Here is a 20,000-nt window from a genome sequence, read left to right as displayed (position 1 = left end):
AATGTTGCTCTATCAGTAGTAGATAGAACAGTATATTGCTATCAGCAGTAGATAGCAATATATGTTGCTATTAGCAGTAGATAGCAATATATGTTGCTATCAGCAGTAGATAACAGTGTGATGTTGCCATTAGCAGTAGATAGCATTGAATGTTGCTATCAGCAGTGATAGCAATGTGTTGTAGAAAGTAGAAAACAATGTAGGTTGCTATCAGCAGTAGATAGCAATGTAAACTGAGCTCAAAAAGAAACTTATAATTTTTCACAAGGTCATATCTTGAAATCCTGTCCATCAAATTGAACCAAAATTACACACAGATTTACTTCAATACTCTACTCAAAACACATGTCAGTAACCAAGCAGTTATCCAACTGACACAACAGCAAAATGCACTGACATGGGACAGCTTCCTGGACCACATTCACAGACCAGCCCTGTTTCATGAAAAAAGTGTATGAAAAGCAGAAAGCAGCACCGTTTTATCATCTGTGCAAGGATCCTGTGTGCATTCTGACAGATTTTTTGTCCTGGGTGCCAAATGTTGGGCTGTTAAAGTGAAGGAAGTCCAGGAAGCTGTCCCATGACAGTGCATTTTGCTGTTGTGTCAGTTGGACAACTGCTTGGTTGCTGACATGTGTTTTGAGTAGAGTATTAAGGTAATCCTGTGTGTAATTTTGGTTCATTTTGATTGACAGTATTTAAGATATGACCTTGTGATTCAAGTTGTAAAAATTATAAGTTTCTTTTTGAGCTCAGTTTATGTTGCTATCAGCAGTGATAGCAATGTATGTTGCTATCAGCAGTAGATAGCTATGTATATTGCTATCAGCACAAGATAGCAATGTATGTTGCTATATCAGTAGTATATGGAACAGTATATTGCTACCAGCAGTAGCAGCACGAGATAGCAATGTATGTTGCTATCAGCAGAATATTGCAATGTATGTTGCTATAAGCAGTAGATAGCAATGTATGTTGCTATCAGCAGTAGATAGCATTGTATGTTGCTATCAGCAGTAGATAGCAATATATGTTGCTATAAGCATTAAGCAGTAGATAGCAATGTATGTTGCTATCAGCAGTAGATAGCAATGTATGTTGCTATCAGCAGTAGCAATGTTTGTTGCTATCAGCAGTAGATAGCAATGTTATGTTGCTATCAGCAGTAGAAAGCTATGTATATTGCTATTAGCAGTAGACAGCAATGTATGTTTCCTATCAATAGTAGATAGCAATGTGTAATGCTTGCTATCAGTAGTAGATAGCAATGTATACTGGCACCTTTTAATATGCTAATACTGGTACTCCACTATTTTTCAGGTCATTTCTTCTTTCAACATGGCACTCTAATATGTTGATGTGTTTAACTGCACACACAAAAGGATATGAAAGACATGCATATTCTAATTAATGCTCTGTGACATTTATTTTCACTTACATGTAACAGAAAAATTCTTAACAATTTGGATATATTCAATATAACTATATCAAGGTAAAACTCGATTTCATTGGCAAAACAAATAACAGTAAATATTAAACCACAAAGTGCTTTACAAAGCACCTAACAATAACTTATCTATCTACAGTATTAACAGTAGCAATATTAATTCATGATGATGGTTTCAGTAGGTGTCAAGTTTGCAAAACAATATCAATCATGACACCACAGTCATATCTTAACCTTCACAAATTATTTTACCAAAAATTGCATGTCAAGGAAACAGCTACAATAATTGAGGAAATTTTGCCACAACAGATAAGACCTGGGCACAAATATCAATTTTAGATTCCTATAATAATATGTTATTGAGTTCATTCGTGTGTACATGAGAATCGGGTTTGAATAATGGTTTTCCACCAGACCCTCAATTTTTAGAAAATAAGCCACTTTGTAACAAGGATGTTATTACCTAACATTCAAAGAGTATATAAATATTTTACTGACAGTGTAGAGCCCTTACAGCTACATTCTTTGCTATCATATTGGCCTAAATCTTTCCTAAGCTACAAGAATCCCAGGCACATGTGACATGATCTGGCCCATGGGGGCCAAAGGCGGCAAATTTGAAACTGAGAAGGCAAAAATATGGAGTAAAAAACAATAATAAAAAAATAAGAAAATATGGAGTAAAAAACAATAACAAGAAAATACACATCACAAAACCTCATAACTTTAGAACCAAGTATGCTAGACCTTTGGTGTTTTCAGAATATGATAGACTAACGTTACTACAAGGTAATAATTATAGTAACTCTATTTTCAAAAATGCCTCCTTTGGCCCCCATGGAGCAGATTGTGTCACATATACAAGCACCAAATATCAAGATTATAACATTAGATCATTGGAATGAGTAAGTGGGATTTAGGATTTTTACATCACTCTATCAAAAAAATGTCAAGTGTGTCTAGAAGAATTTGTGAACATTATAGACCATTAGTTTTTACTTCTTTGCCCCGTTCAAATCCATTTCATCTAGTTGGAGGCAATGTCAAATTTTGTAAGGCACAGTAAAATTATACCTTTATATATCAATTCTTATGAGTAATAATTCATTGTTTCAATAATAAAAACTTTCAATTATAAATAAACTTCTGTGTACTTCCACCATATTACTTGGAAGTATATTAATAGTATTATAGTTTGCACTTGTAATGCACACATGTGTATACCATATTGATTTTTGTCATCTAAGCAGACACAAACCTTGGTATCATTTTAAAAGATGTTATATTTCTTAGTATTCAAGTGTTTGTCTGAAGAAGTTTGCTTCTGATGTAACAATTGAATTTGTGTCTGCTTACATGACAAATTAATCCTATTTTAGAATTTATAGAAAATCTGGTCGGTTCAGAAACTACCGATTTGATCTGTTCTTCACTAGTAGCAACTGGTTTAAACTAGTTTGATGTTCAACAACAATTATTGAGTAAGTATTTTTCCCAGCTATTATACTTTAAACAGAGGGTCAACCCCAAAAAACTTTTCTATGGCTATGAAAATACACTTTTTCTTCAACAAACTTTAACCTCAAACAGCAATTGTTGCTGTATCATATGAAAATAACATCAAGTTGACACCGGGGTACCAAAATGTCAATGACAGCACATATTCATGCTTGATGAAGCTATTTCACTTTCCATACCTCAAGATTCCAATTAGAAACTAGACAAAGCACTCCTGGTGAATCAATAATATTGGTAAAGAAGAAACATAAAATCCTCACAGTAAATTACAACTAATTGCTATCTATGAAAACTACTATTATAGTTATAGAACACAATAGGCCATGTATTTAGGACTATGAGCTGTAAATAATGTGACGTCTGGTAGTGCACAATGTTTGCTTGGATCGCTGAACTGAGCTGACTTAGAAGAGGGTGCTGTCACCACCATTATTGGATGCTTTATTGGATTGCTTGGTTCTTCTGTTGATGAATTGGCTTCCCAAATTTCATCTGATGAGCTGGAGAAGAAATTGTGCAATACATTATTATGGCAATAATATTTAAAGTTCAAATGTCAATTATATCAATTCCACCCTCCCCATATAAGATACATCCAGAATTAGAAGTGACATTGTCAGCACATGTCAGCAAATCCTATGAAAGTCATGGCCAAGAGTTATATAATTGCCTATAATAAATGCCCCTATTTGGAACAATTGCATGCCCCATGCATTTATTAGGAACAATTATGATATAATATTGGATGGCTGAGCATGATACCATAACATATCGGATGAGTCATACAAATATCGGACGAGCCAGCGGCGAGTTTGATATTTGTACGAATCCGATATGTTATGGTATCATGCGAAATAAGCCATCCAATATTATCATTATTAGGTTTTCTTAACTCCTAATAACCCTGAAAACATAATAATGGTATATCTTTACAGTTTTTACCATTGAAATAGGAATGCTCTTGGACAGGACATGTTCTGTCATGCTCCTTGAAAACTTTTGACTCTTAGAAAGTATCTTGTTTGTTTACGATCTATTTGGAATCTGTTGTATCAATAGCACATGGGATTGGAGGTAGTGCACATGCCCATGCTTCATATCATTTGATTATTTTAGAACTTTAGGCCTTAATCCAATATGGCATGTGATGTTATCAAGCAAACTGAGTCCGATGTTGGTTTGTATTTTATTGTTCTTAGTAACGCTAAAATGGCCATATCTCTGGAACAGATTATGATTAGCAATTATTTTATCAGTAAAATAAAGCACTGAGAATGGCACATTTAATGAAATTGAAAACAGAATTTTGATTGTGGTTGACTCATTTAGCTTGATCACATCACATATTTTCCCATATACCGATATGACCAGAAAAGAGCCAGGTTATCCCTGTTTAATTAGGCTGTACCCACAGAATTAGAGAAGGAGAACCGGGACTCCCTATACCGCCACATACAATCGCGCCGTCAGCTATGGTGAGAAAATTGGGGGTATTCGGGTCCTTGCCGACGGTGCGCGGAGACGAACAAAAACAATTTTGCGTCTCATCTGAAGCATTTTGGTACTCACATGCAGGTCACATCAAGTGCGTCTCTCAAATGCGCCCATCATCCATGTCGCTTGCATGACAACGAATGCCTCGGCGCATTCGAAGGAAACCGAATACCCCAATTTTTGCTCCATGCCTGTATCAAGATGGCGGTCGAGTCCTGGTTCTCTGGTTTTAATTCTGTGGCTGTACCAGACACCATGAAACATGGAGCCATAAACTCAAGTGTTAGAGAGACTAAATTGCTTTACCTGTCATAGGATATTTCAGGGTCCGATAGCAGGGTGCTGTCCTCTGGTATTGTCTGCAAATCAGAGGAGATCTGTGCACTAAATCTCATGTTTTTGGCTGTTTTTGATGATACAATCCATACCAACTTGCTTGTAGGTCGCTTGCACTTAGATGAACAATAGTCTAGAAGAAAATCCCTGAGCAGACATTGGCAACGTTGTATATCACTGGAAGACATCTAGGGAAAGAAAAACAATATGCAAGTACATTATTAGCACATCACCGAGAGGTTGAACAGTGAAAAAAAGTCTATAGTATGTCAATAGTCTATGAATGCATATCATCTGCACTTGCTGGCCTATTCATCCATTGCATGGCTCCGCCATGTGTGAGGAAAGCCTCGATCTGGCAGCATGCAAGAATGGTAATTGAACATTGCGTACAGTTATGTAATTCTTCCTTTCATGTCATGCCAGTTTGAGGCTCTCCTTGCATCATGGTGGAACCATGCAACGGAATACATTGTCTGCACCAAAAACATGTACCTGCGAATATAAAGACATCACCTGGATATTTTAGACAACACATGCAAGGGTTTCTATAAAATCAATATTGACAACCTTAAGGGATCTGGAATGAGGGTTTCGACAGTATTTTTTGTGGGACATGAGAGCACATCAGACATATCAAATTGCATTTTGAATACGAGCAATGTCTTTCTGTATCAAATATTTTTGTTCTACTGTTATTCTACAGTTTTGAGTTGAATTGTTTAATCACAACTTAATTATTCTATCAAAATATCAATAAGTTGGTCTTAAATTTTGGGTGTAAAAATTAAATGACTGTATATATCCAAAACAATTTAAGAATCTACATGTGTACGTATCTTACCTTGGTGAAATGTTGTAGGCCAGTAAGCACCCAATCCAAGTTCTCCATATCACTTGTGTTATGTACAGTTATATATCGAGGTAGTTGTATTGACAGTAATGTAAATGCAAGCACACTGGGCTGAAAATAAAAACAAACACAGAATGCAACTTGAATCTTATAATCGTGACAACCAACCATCAAAGTTGCAGTACATAAAGTTATTTGAAATATGATAATTTCCACAATTTGTTTTTACAACCAAAATTATTATAAGTGATAGGATAATAGCATTAATGTGGTCCACCAGTGTACAAATTCAGAAAAAAAATCAGGTTATCCGGCGGATGACCAGGTCATGAAATCTGGTCATCCGCCAGAGTTTTTGGTAATCCGTACATATCCGCCAAAATTGGAATTTAAATATCATAACTAATAATAATATAATAAGTACTCAAAATAAAAGAAAAGACACAAATCAATACAAAATTCAGTGTCATAAGATTAAGTTTTTGGCTGATGTCAAAGCATCATCAACATCACAGGCGCTGCTATTGCACCCACAAAGCCACAGTACTAGTTTGGACTGAAAGAAGGCTACACAGCGCACACTCGAGCCCTAACTAATTATGTGGGGATGTGGTGGTTTGAAACTTCAAAGCTTTGAGGAGTACGAAGACTAGACAGAACTGGAAAGCAATGTGATTTTTCGTAAGCTTAATAAAATATCGGGACTAAATCATTTTTATACTGCATGAAGGTGAAAAAAGTGTGGGTGTCCGACGTAAGAGGCCTTGCACAGCCATTGTTAGCAAGCATCATCATCATCTATACACTCAGTACATTCACAACTGCCATTTTACCAAACTGACATGCTTACCTGAAACAAGGTAAGAGGAAAATTGCACATGCAGCCTTCTAAGATATTTGTTAATTGCTCCATGTGATCTTGATGTTGATCTTCTTTGTTACCCATAATGGATTCAGCAACACACCATGCATGGAAGACTTCAAGGAATGTGAGTGCACTAGGGGAATCTAATTCCCACTTGAGTTTGCTACAAATGATTTTCTCCATGCGGGCTATGTCACTTGTAGAGCATCCACATTGGCTGATCCTTACTAAGTGATCCGGAGACATCACATCCTGCAGTGAATAAATAAACACAATACCACTAGAAACTTTGAAAAATGTGCATTTCAAATTTCACATAAATGCTGCAAGTTTCAAGCAGGGTTCAATTTTGAGCGAAAACATTATTTAGGTGATGTTTGTGTAACAGGTTGTTCAAAATGGGTAGCATTTTGCTCTGCTACACCCGGTAAATTGAACGCTTTTCAAGGTAATATGCAAGAGAACAAAAGCGCACCATATAAAAGTGGTTAAACAATTTGATGCTAGAAAATTACAAGTCTATGAACTATAACAATTTCTTAAAATTGTCAACAATAAAAAATAACTAAAGATCTACAATCTATTCCAGCTTCAGTGACACCTCTTTAATTTACCTGGATGCATTGCAGGTATTGACATTTACTTGGCATAAAAATCAATATAACCGAGCTGTAGTGCTAGTTTTCAAGCCCCTCCAGTATGTCCTTGTCCAGTGAACATTTTCTTAATCCTACCCAAGAAAATTTGCATGAGGTGTCACAGCTGTTGGAACAGACAAATAAAGGAAGTGCATTTTCCCATTGGCTTGAATGCATTGTTTCTTGCCACCCAAAAATAAGCTCATTAATCCTGGACACTAATTATTTCTGACCACACAGGTTGTCCCTGAAAGAACTGTATCATCAGAAACTAATTGCAGGGTTTTACTCCACAACTATACATAACTAAATAATTGGTGTGGTTGAGAAATAAATCGGCTGTCACATACTTTTGAATTTTGACATTTGACCACAACCGGCGTTCTTGTTATAAGAATTTTACGAAACTCCCTCATTTTCACATCTTTCCACGAATTCAAATATCAATCGATGATCTGTATATAGTGCTAATCACTGCCCATCCTCAGCGCATGAGGCGTCTATAATTGTCATTGATAGATATTTGACTCTGTGGAACGGATTGAAAATGAGGTAGTTTTGTAAAATTCTATTAGTTAAAAAATGGAGTGGTCAATTGTCAAAATTCAAAAAGCATGTGATATAGCTGATACCATATCGGTTGTTTAGTTGTGTTTGGCTTATGCATTAAAATACCCATAGAATTCAGTTCCTGACGATACAGTTCTTTCAGGACACCCGGGTAGACATCCCATATTCCAAACACCCATTGGGCTATTCCAGTTGAAATCCATGCACCCCTATGGAAGACATGACCTTAATCTCATACACAGTGGGTGTCGATTTCAAATGGAATTACCTCTTCCGGTAACCCCATTTGAAATGAACACTAGCTCCCAGTGTGGGAGATTAAGGTCATGTTTATGGATTTCAAAGTGGAATAGCCCATTTTTATCTCTTTACAAAATGTAGTTTATAAGGGGCAGTTTTTGCTGTAATAAAAAAATTGTATGTGGCATATCCCTAGGCCCTTCATATATGATATTATCTTTTTCATACATGAATCAGTGACCATAAATATAATATTCTCCCTTGAAAATGAAGAGGAAACCCTGGCAACTTGAAAGTTCAGCGATATTCAGAACTTTCTGTGTGTGTAACACCACCCGTTAATTTAATGGTACATGTAAGTGAAATACATGTATGCGGACAGTATGCTTCACAATCAGTACTGATCTACTGAATTCAGGTGTCCAATATGGCAAATCAGGGAGTCCACTCTATATGTGAATAGGGGTCCAAAGAAACCTTGATGCTCACCTTTTCTTTCTCTATTGATTTGACTGCCAGATAATATGATGCCACAGCTATACATAGTAAGTGATGAGGTTTAGCCTGATGACAAATCATAATAAACATAGTTAAAACGGTTTTCATCTTATCATGAAAGCAATTTATTGATTAGCAGTCGTTAGCATGTCTTCATTGGTATTATCAGTAGTTCACTCAGGCACCTCAAGGGCAAGTCACTCAGGCATGTCTGAATCACTGCATGGTATCACAGTACAGATGAGTTAACCTCAACGTTTATCAACAAAGGCAAGGGACTGGTATATGATACAAAAATTATGCTTGAGCAAACTGCATACAACCACTACACTGTTCAAATTGAGATGTGGCATGTTTTTTTTAAAGCACAGGACCTGAGCAAAATATGATGCACAGTTGCACACGCATACCGCCAGGCAAGGAACAATGGGAACTGTAATGATGCATGTGCAATCTGCAATGAAGTCACAAGTCAACTCATCTATAGCATTTTCACAATTGTTACCATGCACAGGCCCGTAGCCAGTCTATATTACCAAATTTAGTAATTCGTATTTAACAATTCATTGATGCCAGCACTAGTGGCATCCATTATTGCTTGTAGACAGGAAGTCTGGACAAGTGACTTCACAATGTGTGGGTGGTCTTCTTGTACTTTTGAATGGGACAGCATTAACCATGGCCAATTTTTAGACCAAAATTGTTGACTTTTTCCAAGTGCCTTAACCCCTTTTAGTTCAATTGTGATGAATCACATTGAACATAAAAAAACTGCATAAATTGTATCAATTATTTACCTTGACCACAGACAGAAATCTGTCCATAATATTGACTGCTAAGAAGAACGTCTTTGCCGAATGAGAGTAATATCTTGATAAGCTTCTTAACCTGTCTACTAAAACATCATGCATGGCTGTTGTTATCACATCCTTGCTAATGTGCTGACAGTTCTGAAACAACAAAATATACGGTATTTATTTAAGGTATAACAGTTATAAACACATTTTTTCCTGCAAACATTTAATTTGTATTCTGCTTTAAGGGGGTACTACACCCCTGCCAAATTTTGTGCCTATTTTTGCATTTTTCTCAAAATTATAGCGCATTGGGGACAAGTAATATATGAATATTATAGGGGCAAGGACTACAACTACTGCTCTGAAATTTTATTTCAGCACAGACAACAGTTGTGGAGTTACAGTCAAAAATGAGGGAAAACCAGTATTTGATCAATAAATCAATAACTACTTGCTTTGAGTTGCTGAATTTTCAGTACAGTAGTTGTAGTCCTTGCCCTATAATATACATATCTTACTTGTCACCAATGTGCTATAATTTTGAGAAAATGCAAAAATAGGCACAAAATTGGCCAGGGTGTAGTACCCCTTAAATGAACAATTCAAAAACAAGCATGCTCAAATTGTCAAAATTTAAGTCATGTGAAATGGTCCCATATTGTAGCTGAGTTTTGTGCAAATCTATCAGAAATTTTTGCATAAAGAGTCAATGCCTGTGATTTTTTCAATATTTATACTGAATATTACGGATAGTTGTCAGAGTTTGACAAAAAAATGTTTTTAGTTAATTATATTATAAGAATTAGTAAATGCGGACTTTTCTGTAAAAAAAATCCCCTTCCATTACTAATTTGTCAGATTGATCAGTAACCTGGTTTCCAGACTGAAAACATATGTTTGCAGTGACTATATGTAAAACATTGCTTATTCTGAATTGACCTCACTAGTACTTTATTCAGTACTAGTCAGCGGCACTAGCTTTGAGGTTCAGTGTGTTCTGTCTTATATACATGTACACACAAGAAATAATGCTAAGCAAACACAGCACTGTATGTTGAACTTCAAAGCTATTGCGGCTGACTGGAGTTAATGAAAGAGAAAGAGACTTGATTCATAGAATATTTTACACACAGAAATTTGTCCTCTTCTGACATGTGCCTCATTGTGCATCAGGTCACATTTTTAAAAACCATTCTCACCATTACCTGTGGAATTTGTAAGTGTTTCAGGTTTGGTTGGTAGATGTCCTGTAAATTGGCAGCTATCTGGATCTGCTGTAACAGGAAGCCTTTGTTTTCAGCATTCCTACTATATTTGGGTTGCTGGGTGCCAACCTGCCATTCACACGATTCAATCTCAGAGAGTTTGCAACAAGATGCACAGATGTCTTCTTCTGAATCCCTTTCAAAACTCTCATCAGCAGCACCAATCATTCTGATTTGTTTGCTTCACACAATCTGTAAAAATGAAGAATAAATATTTAAATGAAGAATAAATATTCTTATTATACTTGAGAAAGGTCCTGTGAATTTAGCTTGTTTGTAGCTGTGTGATACAGACATTCATATTTTTAATAAAGCTTGTTCGATGTTCAATAAAAGGCATGTTTGCTATAGCTATAAAAAAAATGTTTAATCTTGATGCAAAAGTTTATTTTGATATTAAAATATGTAATTTTGACCTGTTATAGCTCGGGTGGTCTAAAAGAAAAGATCACCGGAAAATGAAACCAGTGGAACAAAATTTATTACCCTCGCTTTTCTCTTTATCGAGGGTAACTTTGCCAATATTTGAAAGTTCTTTAGGGCTGTGCAATAATTATGAGCTCTGGGGTAGGGTAAAATTGGGGGGGGCAAGGCATTTTTGGCAAGCTGAAAAGGGGGGTAGGGGAAAGCAATTTTTAGCCAGCCGAGGGGGGAGGGGGGGCAAGCAATTTTTGGCACACATTTATGTGGCACCAATTTATGTGGCACACATAGAGCCTTTTAAATAAACGCTCTAAGGCTAAGGAAAACAGTATGGAAAGGCTTTAATGCAAATTTTCCTGCTCGCTGCGCTCGCAACATATCTAGTCAATATAGGTTTGCAAATTGGAAATCCAAAAATTTGGCATGTGCAAGGGTACCGTGGGCAGGCCGAGAGGGTGGGGCAAGCAATTCTTGGTGGGCCGTTCGAAATTTACCCCCCGAAAGTGCTCATGCATGTTGTTATTGCACAGCCCCGTGGATCCATCAACAAAATGAATATTTTGTTCTGGACTAACCAGGAGCCAAAACTGGGCAACCATGAGGTAAAAAAGCCTGGGTGCCTGCTTTTATATAAAGCCTTGTGGCTTACTCGAGAACTCTAGCTTCGAATTTGCACACGATAGTTACGCATAAAGCTATAAAAGAGTGCTTTGCTATGGTTTTTTGGTCGGACAGTGGTGCAATTTTTTTGCATTGGAGGTTATTTATTCTATTAATGTTGAAATTTGGAAAGTTATTTTGATGAGCAAGATTTGCCTACATGTATTTTTGGGCAGTCTAAAATTTTGCTGAAGTGTAATTTTAGCAACATTTTTGATTGTGTCCGCTTGTCTGCAATATGCGTGGCGCCACGCCGCTCAGCTGACAAACGGCAGGGTAGTATGAAACCAGCATAAGGATACTTTATTGGTGCAGTATACAAATGTACAATGATATAAATAAAGTGTAGCCTCAGGCTCAAATATTCAATCATGAGGAAAAACGCACTTCGTCAAGTCTTCGTGTGTACAGAAATAACAATTACTATAATTACATCAAATATAATTTCTTACTCGACTTACATTTTAGAGACTGACACAGCAGTCAGAAAATTAAAAACTAATCTGAATACATTTACATTTAGTCCGAATAATCAGTCCCAGAACAAAATATTAATTTCTGACATGATCGTGTTCTGGGTCTGAACTGTTTCCATATCATATGAAATCTTGATGGCAAATTGGACAAAAGAAGCACATGTGACATGGCTCTACATACTTGACAGCTTTTTAATCCCTATTCATGTTACATGAATCACGCTATTGTGGACCAGCCATCCTTCTGATACTTGAGTGTTTGGACAAGCGGAACGGACTTTTGATTTGTCTACCTCACTATTACATGATTAGGCATTTCTTTACTTTTAATAGGGGGTTTTATTCTTTACATGTATGTTATAGCTGCCTTGGGGAAGTACAGTGTTAAGTCTTATTCAGATTTCCTTTGACAGCTTATCCATCGCGTATATCGCTCATTCTACAAAATCCGGTGCCAATAGCCCTTTTTCCATTCTTTGGTCCACAAATACTTTGTCGAGCATTTAGGGCATCAAATATGTTGTTTTTCTGGTAGAACTAAACGAGATCTACAGACATATATAGTTGTCCATACTTTAAATGCTTTCTTCAGCCTGATTAACCCTTGCAAAGGCTCGAAAATCGCTAAAATTGCGTTTCCACTGCTCAAGTGTCAAATCTGATCCTTAATATTTTCTTTGAATAAATGCGATATCTTTACATATTTGTTGTTTCTTAATTAGATAAGGCGTCATCATATTGCATATCAACATTATTTTTAGTGATTAAAAGCGCTCTTTGTGTAATTCTAAAATAAACTGCACTCTCCCCGAAAACGCTGTGAGCTACGTTACCACTTTTTAACACACGTTATTGGAAAGACGTAAAACAGAGGTATCAACGTAGTTTACGGTTTTGAAAGGAAACACTCATAGGTTTTTAAAATAACAGTAAAATCGTGATGCTGTAGCATTTTTGGCATAGAAATGTTGTAAACATTGAAATTTCGACCGACCATGTTAAGATTGGTGAGCTACGTTACCAGAATTCCATAGTAGTATATGCACTTGTATAACAAGTACTTCCTAATAATATGTGATAGGTACCAGTGATCGAATCCCATTTATATTAGAATTAACCGACATAACATTCTAACGTTCGCAAATCACATCAAAAACATTAAAAACCCGTGAACTACGTTACTGTGAGCTACGTTACGCACTCATTTATGCATCTTCAAAACTTCTATGAAATGGTGAAATCGGTGTTACATTTCACTCAAGTGATCTTTCGTTTGCTTTTTATGACCTTGGATTAAGTAAAACCAACCCATTTTGTAGCCGGTAACGTAGCTCACATTACATTGAGTTTTAGTGTGAAAAAACATCATGATGTCCTGAAAGAAAAATATGCAAGTGGTGTTGACAATCTTTTACATCTGAAAGTAGTGATACATTTGTTTAAAAAACACAAAAAGCAGGTCTTTTTTTTCTTCTTTTATTTTTTCAATGTTTACAGTGGATTGGCACCGGATTTTGTAGAATGAGCGATATGTGCGCGACGTCAAGCGTGTGCATTGGACCTTGTGCAAATAATACGCGCTGGACGGCTAGCAGTACGCTTATTTTGTAAAAGGAAATCTGAACAAAAACTTTATAACCCTTTCATTGGTTTGCATTGCATTGTTTACATGTAAAAATAAATAAAAAACCCTAAAGCAAGTAAAGGAAGGCCCTAGCCTAGCTAGGCTTTTTAATACATTATTACATACAATCAATTCAATGCCATAATACTTCATAATACATTATATTCATAAGTTGTACAGTGTACTTGGAATTTACTACAACAAATTTCGACTTGAACGTTGAATTGAGCCGTGAGTTCCAATTATTGGAACTATTTATATTAATATTCATAAATTAAAAGCCCGGTTCATAAGCTTACCTATTTTGCCTGGAACTGATGAAGAAAAGTTGAAAGGCCGTGTTTATGTATTATTGCACTGCCACTGCGCAATCATAACAAATAAACAATGGTACTTTAGTACAGTAGAAGATCAAGTTCCCGCTGTATGATTAAGCCGGCTTTATGTGATCGACCTCAATCAGCTGTTTGGTCATAACAAAGAAGAATGGGCGGGACGCGGGCAACCAGCTGATTTATTATTGACGGTTTTTTACAGTTAAATTTAGCGCGCTTTTTGTTCATTGTTTTTACACAAAGTAAATTAGTCTGTCTTGGTCACAGATTTTGATATAAGAATAACACTTGCTTATTGTTGTAAAATAATTAAACACTTACATTTTATTCCGTGTATTTTTACAGAATAAATGTTTTGTCAGCGCAAATTATAGAGGTCAACACAGATAGTATTAAAAAATCTTAGGAGGTCAATCAAATACGCGACCTCCACCCAGCTAGGCTCCTTACAGGATCACCCCACGCATATTGGAACCTTGCCGTACAAGGGCAAAATGCTTTCAAGAAGAGGCTGATATATATAGTTAAAGGCCCATTCAGTGATTTGCTGATCGGGACGATCGTAAAAATCATCAAAATTCAGATTTTGGTACTTTTGTCATTGTCATAAATGTGTTAAGGGGTGGTGCAATAATTATGTGTACCCCCCGGTGGTGAATTCTCAAAATGGTCTGCCAAAATCGCTTGCCCCCCCTTTGGCCGTGCCAAAAATCTTTGCCCCCCTTTCGACGTGCCAAAAACCTTTGTCCCCCCCTTTTTTTTGTGCCAAATGATACTGTGCCCCCCTTAGGACCTAGGGCCTACACATGCAAGATTTTGGGGAACCTGAATTTAAAACCTTAAACTGTCTCATATAGCCTAAATATGCGAGCGCAGCGAGCAGGAAATTTTGCATATTTGAACATGTTCCTAACGTTTTCCTACGCCTTTTTAGGGCGTAAAATAAAATGGTACCCAAAATATCTGTGCCAAAAATTGCTTGCCCCTTTCGACCTGTCAAAAGTCACTTGCCCCCCCCTAGGCCCTTTTGACCTGCCAAAAATGCTTCCCCCCCCTTTTGCCCTTATAATTCACCACCCCGGGGGTACACATAATTATTGCACCACCGAGACCCGTGTATTTAAAAGGGCATTTCGTGATCCACAGCCTCATCCCCCCACTTTTCTAAAAAAAAGTTGAGATTTTTATATCACTGGAAACCTCTGGCTACATAATGTTAATGTACAAAATATTTCTTGCAGATTAATTCGTTTAGCAAAGATATCGTGAAATTTGAATTTCGTTCTGGTGCACCAGAACGAAATTACAACGCATTATTTGTCTATGGAGCAGTGTGATACACATAACTCGCGAACGCAAAATCGGAATCAACTGAAATTTTAATTTGGGAATAATTTTTTTTTTCGTGGATATCTAATGACAAATGACAATAGAGGATGCTAGGATCACGAAATACTAAGTTAAGACAAAAATCAGGCATTTATATGGATCTGTAATTTAGATACCGGTAGGCTAAATTCTAAAGAGTGAAAAAGTCAATCCTCCTCGGAGTGACTATTCGGGTCAATCGAAAAGATTGACATTTGAATCTACCATAAGAGTGAAAATCGCATATTTTCCTTCATACGAGTAAAATTTTCACTCTGCAAAGAGTGAAATTTCAGTCTTTTTAGAGTGAAATTTTCAATCTTTTCACAGAGTGTTCCCTCAGCACAATCTCTCTCGATTGAAGTTTATTTATGTTTATTAAATTTTATTTATGTTTATTAAATTTAAACACAGTGCGCGACACAGGGGGGTGTCTGAGGGGGGATGTGACGTGTGTCCCCCTCAGAAGTGAGAAACTTTTGCATGCTGAAGGCCCAATTGAAGCCATTTGGTGGACTATTCTGGCACTATTATTGTAATTTTAGTTTGAAAAATCCGAAATGGGTTAAATGAAGGCCAAAATTGAAGCCATTCGTGGTAAAGTTTTCACTATTGTATAAATTATTGCTTTTAGTGTTTGGTGTCCAAAGCAGAAGCGAAAAGGGGAATTTGTTTATCCATAGGCCTACACACTGTGTACATGCAGTATTAACCATGTTATTAAAACCGTGAATTGGAAAATTTTGCAAAATGAAGGTCCATCGTGCATCATTTTTACACTTTCTTTAAGCATGTTAAGGGTCTAGAAGAGATTTGATCATTTATGTTCACCTAGACATGTTACATATTATCATGGGTTAAAAGTGGGGGGGGGGCCAGGCCCCGGTCAAAAAAAAGTGGAGGGGCCATTGCCCTCCCCCCACCGGTTCTGCCACTATGACCTATGATAGCCACAGAGGTTTGCAGTGCATGCTTGTGGTATAAAAATCTCAAGTTTTTTTGAAAAAAAGTGGGGGATGAGCCCAAGGGATGAGGTACCCGGGATGAGGTACATACCTACGGGTTGTGGATCACGAAGTGACCTTTTAAATGCCACAAAATATTAATACGAACATTTTCGAATATCTGGTCAGCAAATCAAAATTTGGAAATGGAATCATTGCTCCATTTGTATCAAATTTTTCTACCCAATTACCCCTTTTTTTGAACTTCTAGTACCATATGACCCCGGCGCCCCTTTTTTCAAAATATTATACCCAATGCCCCCCTTTTGGGCCTTTTTTCATTTTGTTTGTACCCAATGACCCCCCCCAACCCCTTATATTTGTTCGCAACCGTAGTATAGTGCCCTATACTTCATGCATCACATACGACATACCGGTACCCGTCACTTCTAAAGTTGAGCCTGCCCCCGTGCAAATTATTATTTCAATATTTTGAATACTAATTTATTATATAATCAATTTGTATAAGCGCTCATTAGCAAAGTCATAGTTCATTCACTTCATTGTTATTTGTATAGGCATACTACAGGCGAAAATAAGTAGGCCTTTAAAGTTGATCTTTTTGCACAAGATTTGCAATTTAAAGAGAATTGGCCATTGCACATTCTGAGGCTATAGTATGTGGGCAATATAAAATAAAGTGTGCTCTTTCATTTAAGGGCTGGGGTATGAACGTTTGGACAGTATTTATTTTGGGACATTAGAGCACATCAGACATATCGAATTGCATTCTGAATACGAAGAATGTCATTCTGATATCAAATAATTTTGATTTTTGAAATTCGCAATTTAATACACATTTTATGGCAAATCATTAAAAATTGATATTTTTGATATTTAACAGTACTTGAAGTAAACTTTATTAATCTGATGATTTATACTTAAAGTGTATGTAGGTGGGATAAAAAGCCGACGATCAATTGAAAATTTTGACCTTTCGTATTGAAGATATGGATTTTTTTTCCCAAAACACCAAACAAAAATAAAGTCTTTTTGGGAAAAAATCCATATCTTCAATATGAAAGGTCAAAATTTTCAATTGACCGTCGGCTTTTCCTCCTGCTACATACACTTTAAGAATATATCATTAGATTTATATAATTTACTTCGAGGACTGTTATATTATATCAAAATTTGAAAAATATCAAATTTTTTAATTTGTCATAAAATTTGTATTATATTGTGATTTTCAAAAATGAAAATTATTTGATATCAGAAAGACATGCTTCGTATTCAGAATGCAATTCGATAGGTCTGAGGTGCTCTCATGTCCCACAAAAATACTGTCGAAACGCAATAAACGCTCATTTTAGATCCCTTAAGAGCCAGTCTCCCTTATTTATGTACCCAAATCAGGGGGGTTGTGATACAAAAAAAAATAGAATTTTCTCTAAAAAATAATTTTGGTACATATTAGCACCAACAACTCACATGTAAAATATGAGCGTGCACAGCGCCCTCATTCAGCTTAAAGAAATTCTTGAAATTTCAGCCTCTCTGAGCCTTACTTGCAAATGGTAAACTTTGGAGGTGCATAACATCGTGCGCCATCATCATCCCAACCTGCATTTTGCATTTTTTAAAGTACCAAATGGTTACATTACAAAAACCAAGAAAATAAGTTGGGATCTTGATGGCGCACAAAATCAGCAAATCCAATGATTTGATGAAAAGCGCCCTCGTGCAAACTTCAAAGCATCATAACGGGCTGCGCCATCAAGATCCCAAGTCCGAACAAGTTTGAAATTAAAGACCTCCATGGCAAGTTTCATTTTTCAGCAAAATTTTTTTGGGATTTCGTTGGCGCACAGAGTTAACAGAGGTCAAAGGTCAAAATTTCCTATTTTCGCACATTTTTGCACGCCTGTATTATTGCGCGCCAACGTCACATGACTCTCCGAATAGCATTTCATCAAAGAAGAGGTAATTCTCTGCAAGAACTGAAAAAATTAGCTTGGGATCTCTTGATCTTCATATTTTTCTGATTTTTTGAAAATGGACTTAGCCTCATTTTGGAGGTCAATTTGACCTCTTTTTCCCACTCGCTGCACCATTGGCGTACGCAGGGGGGGTGTTACGGGTGTGAAACACCCCCCTTGGATCTGTCCAAAAAATAAAATAAAATTCAATAGAGGTCAAAGTTCATACTTTGTGCCGAATTGGCATTACTTTGCCTATGTGCAGCACAAAAGTAGAACTTTGACCTGCAATAAAATAGTGCGCCAACAAGATCCCATCTTACTTTTTGGATGATTGGATAAAGGGGCTTATGTATAACTGATAACAAGTTAAAAAAAAGTGGGATCATGTGGGCGCACTAATTCAATAGAGGTCAAAGTTCATACTTCATACAAAATTAAACGATTTTTAGCCTAAAGTTGCCGAATTCAGCAACCTTTCACTCAAATTTTGCAAAATATGACAAAAGTATTTTGACAATTTTTTTTTTACTCTCACCAACTACCATGATGGAATCAGCATCATCTGAAATGCACTCACACAAGTTTCTATGAGACATGTCTGGTGATCCGGTCCCCATTGAAAAAAAAATTCGGCACAAAGTATGAACTTTGACCTCTATTGAATTAGTGCGCCCACATGATCCCACTTTTTTTTTACTTGTTATTAGTTATACATAAGCCCCTTTATCCAATCATCCAAAAAGTAAGATGGGATCTTGTTGGCGCACATTTTTATTTCGGGTCAAAGTTCCACTTTTGTGCTGCACATAGGCAAAATAATGCCAATTCGGCACAAAGTATGAACTTTGACCTCTATTGAATTAGTGCGCCCACATGATCCCACTTTTTTTTTACTTGTTATCAGTTATACATAAGCCCCTTTATCCAATCATCCAAAAAGTAAGATGGGATCTTGTTGGCGCACATTTTTATTGCGGGTCAAAGTTCCACTTTCGTGCTGCACATAGGCAAATATGCATCACTTTGGCACAAAGCTTGACCTTTGACCTCTTATATATTAGGGGGCTGGCATTTTCTTCGGAAGGGGGGGGTCACAAATATGTCGGTGACCGGAGTCAATTTTTTTATGACCCCCCCTATCGCGGGCAAAATTTTTACGCCCCCCCCTATCGCGGGTCGAAAAATTTTATGACCCCCCCCCCCTTCCAACTACACAGACTCAAGAAAAATTATTCATTGCCGGAACTAAGGCGCGGAGCGCGTCAAAACTTAAAAGTGAAGAAAGTGTGTGGAACGCGGTAAAATTTTTATTGTAAGTGTAAAGAAGGCGTGCGGAGCGTGTAAAAATTTTGCATAGATTGTACGCACATTTCGACTTCGAAGTTACATAATGCGCGCGCAGCGCGCGAAAATTTTAAGTCACCAGCCCTTAATAATTCTATAACCCCCCCTATTTTGGGTGCTAAAAAATTATAACCCCCCCTATTTTTGGTCTGAAAATTCTATGACCCCGCTGTATTTTTGTGACCCCCCACTTCCGAAGAAAATGCCAGCCCCCTTAGTGCGCCCACATGATCCCAATTAGCTGTTGCTTGTGTTTTATCTACTGGTCGCCAAAGAAGCTAGATGACTAATAAAATTGGGATCTTGTTGGCGCATCTTTTTGT

At 36.8% G+C, this 20,000-nt stretch overlaps 1 protein-coding gene across 1 annotated transcript; it reads right to left on the bottom strand.

Annotated features, from left to right (window-relative positions):
- Nucleotides 1-1,401: 1,401 nt before the first annotated feature.
- On the bottom strand, nt 1,402-14,432 carry LOC140146612 (cyclin-G1-like). The gene is made up of 8 exons (XM_072168484.1): nt 14,004-14,432; nt 10,462-10,713; nt 9,257-9,409; nt 8,451-8,525; nt 6,499-6,765; nt 5,640-5,759; nt 4,766-4,983; nt 1,402-3,465 (listed from the first exon to the last, which is right to left on the bottom strand). Exons 2-8 carry the CDS (start codon nt 10,687-10,689, stop codon nt 3,270-3,272), a joined length of 1,257 nt encoding a protein of 418 aa, XP_072024585.1. The 5' UTR covers nt 10,690-10,713; nt 14,004-14,432; the 3' UTR covers nt 1,402-3,269.
- Between the last annotated feature and the right edge of the window lie 5,568 nt (nt 14,433-20,000).

Source organism: Amphiura filiformis, chromosome 1 (assembly GCF_039555335.1).
Source record: "Amphiura filiformis chromosome 1, Afil_fr2py, whole genome shotgun sequence".
Lineage (NCBI taxonomy): Eukaryota > Metazoa > Echinodermata > Ophiuroidea > Amphilepidida > Amphiuridae > Amphiura > Amphiura filiformis.
This window is presented reverse-complemented; position numbering and strand designations above follow the sequence as displayed.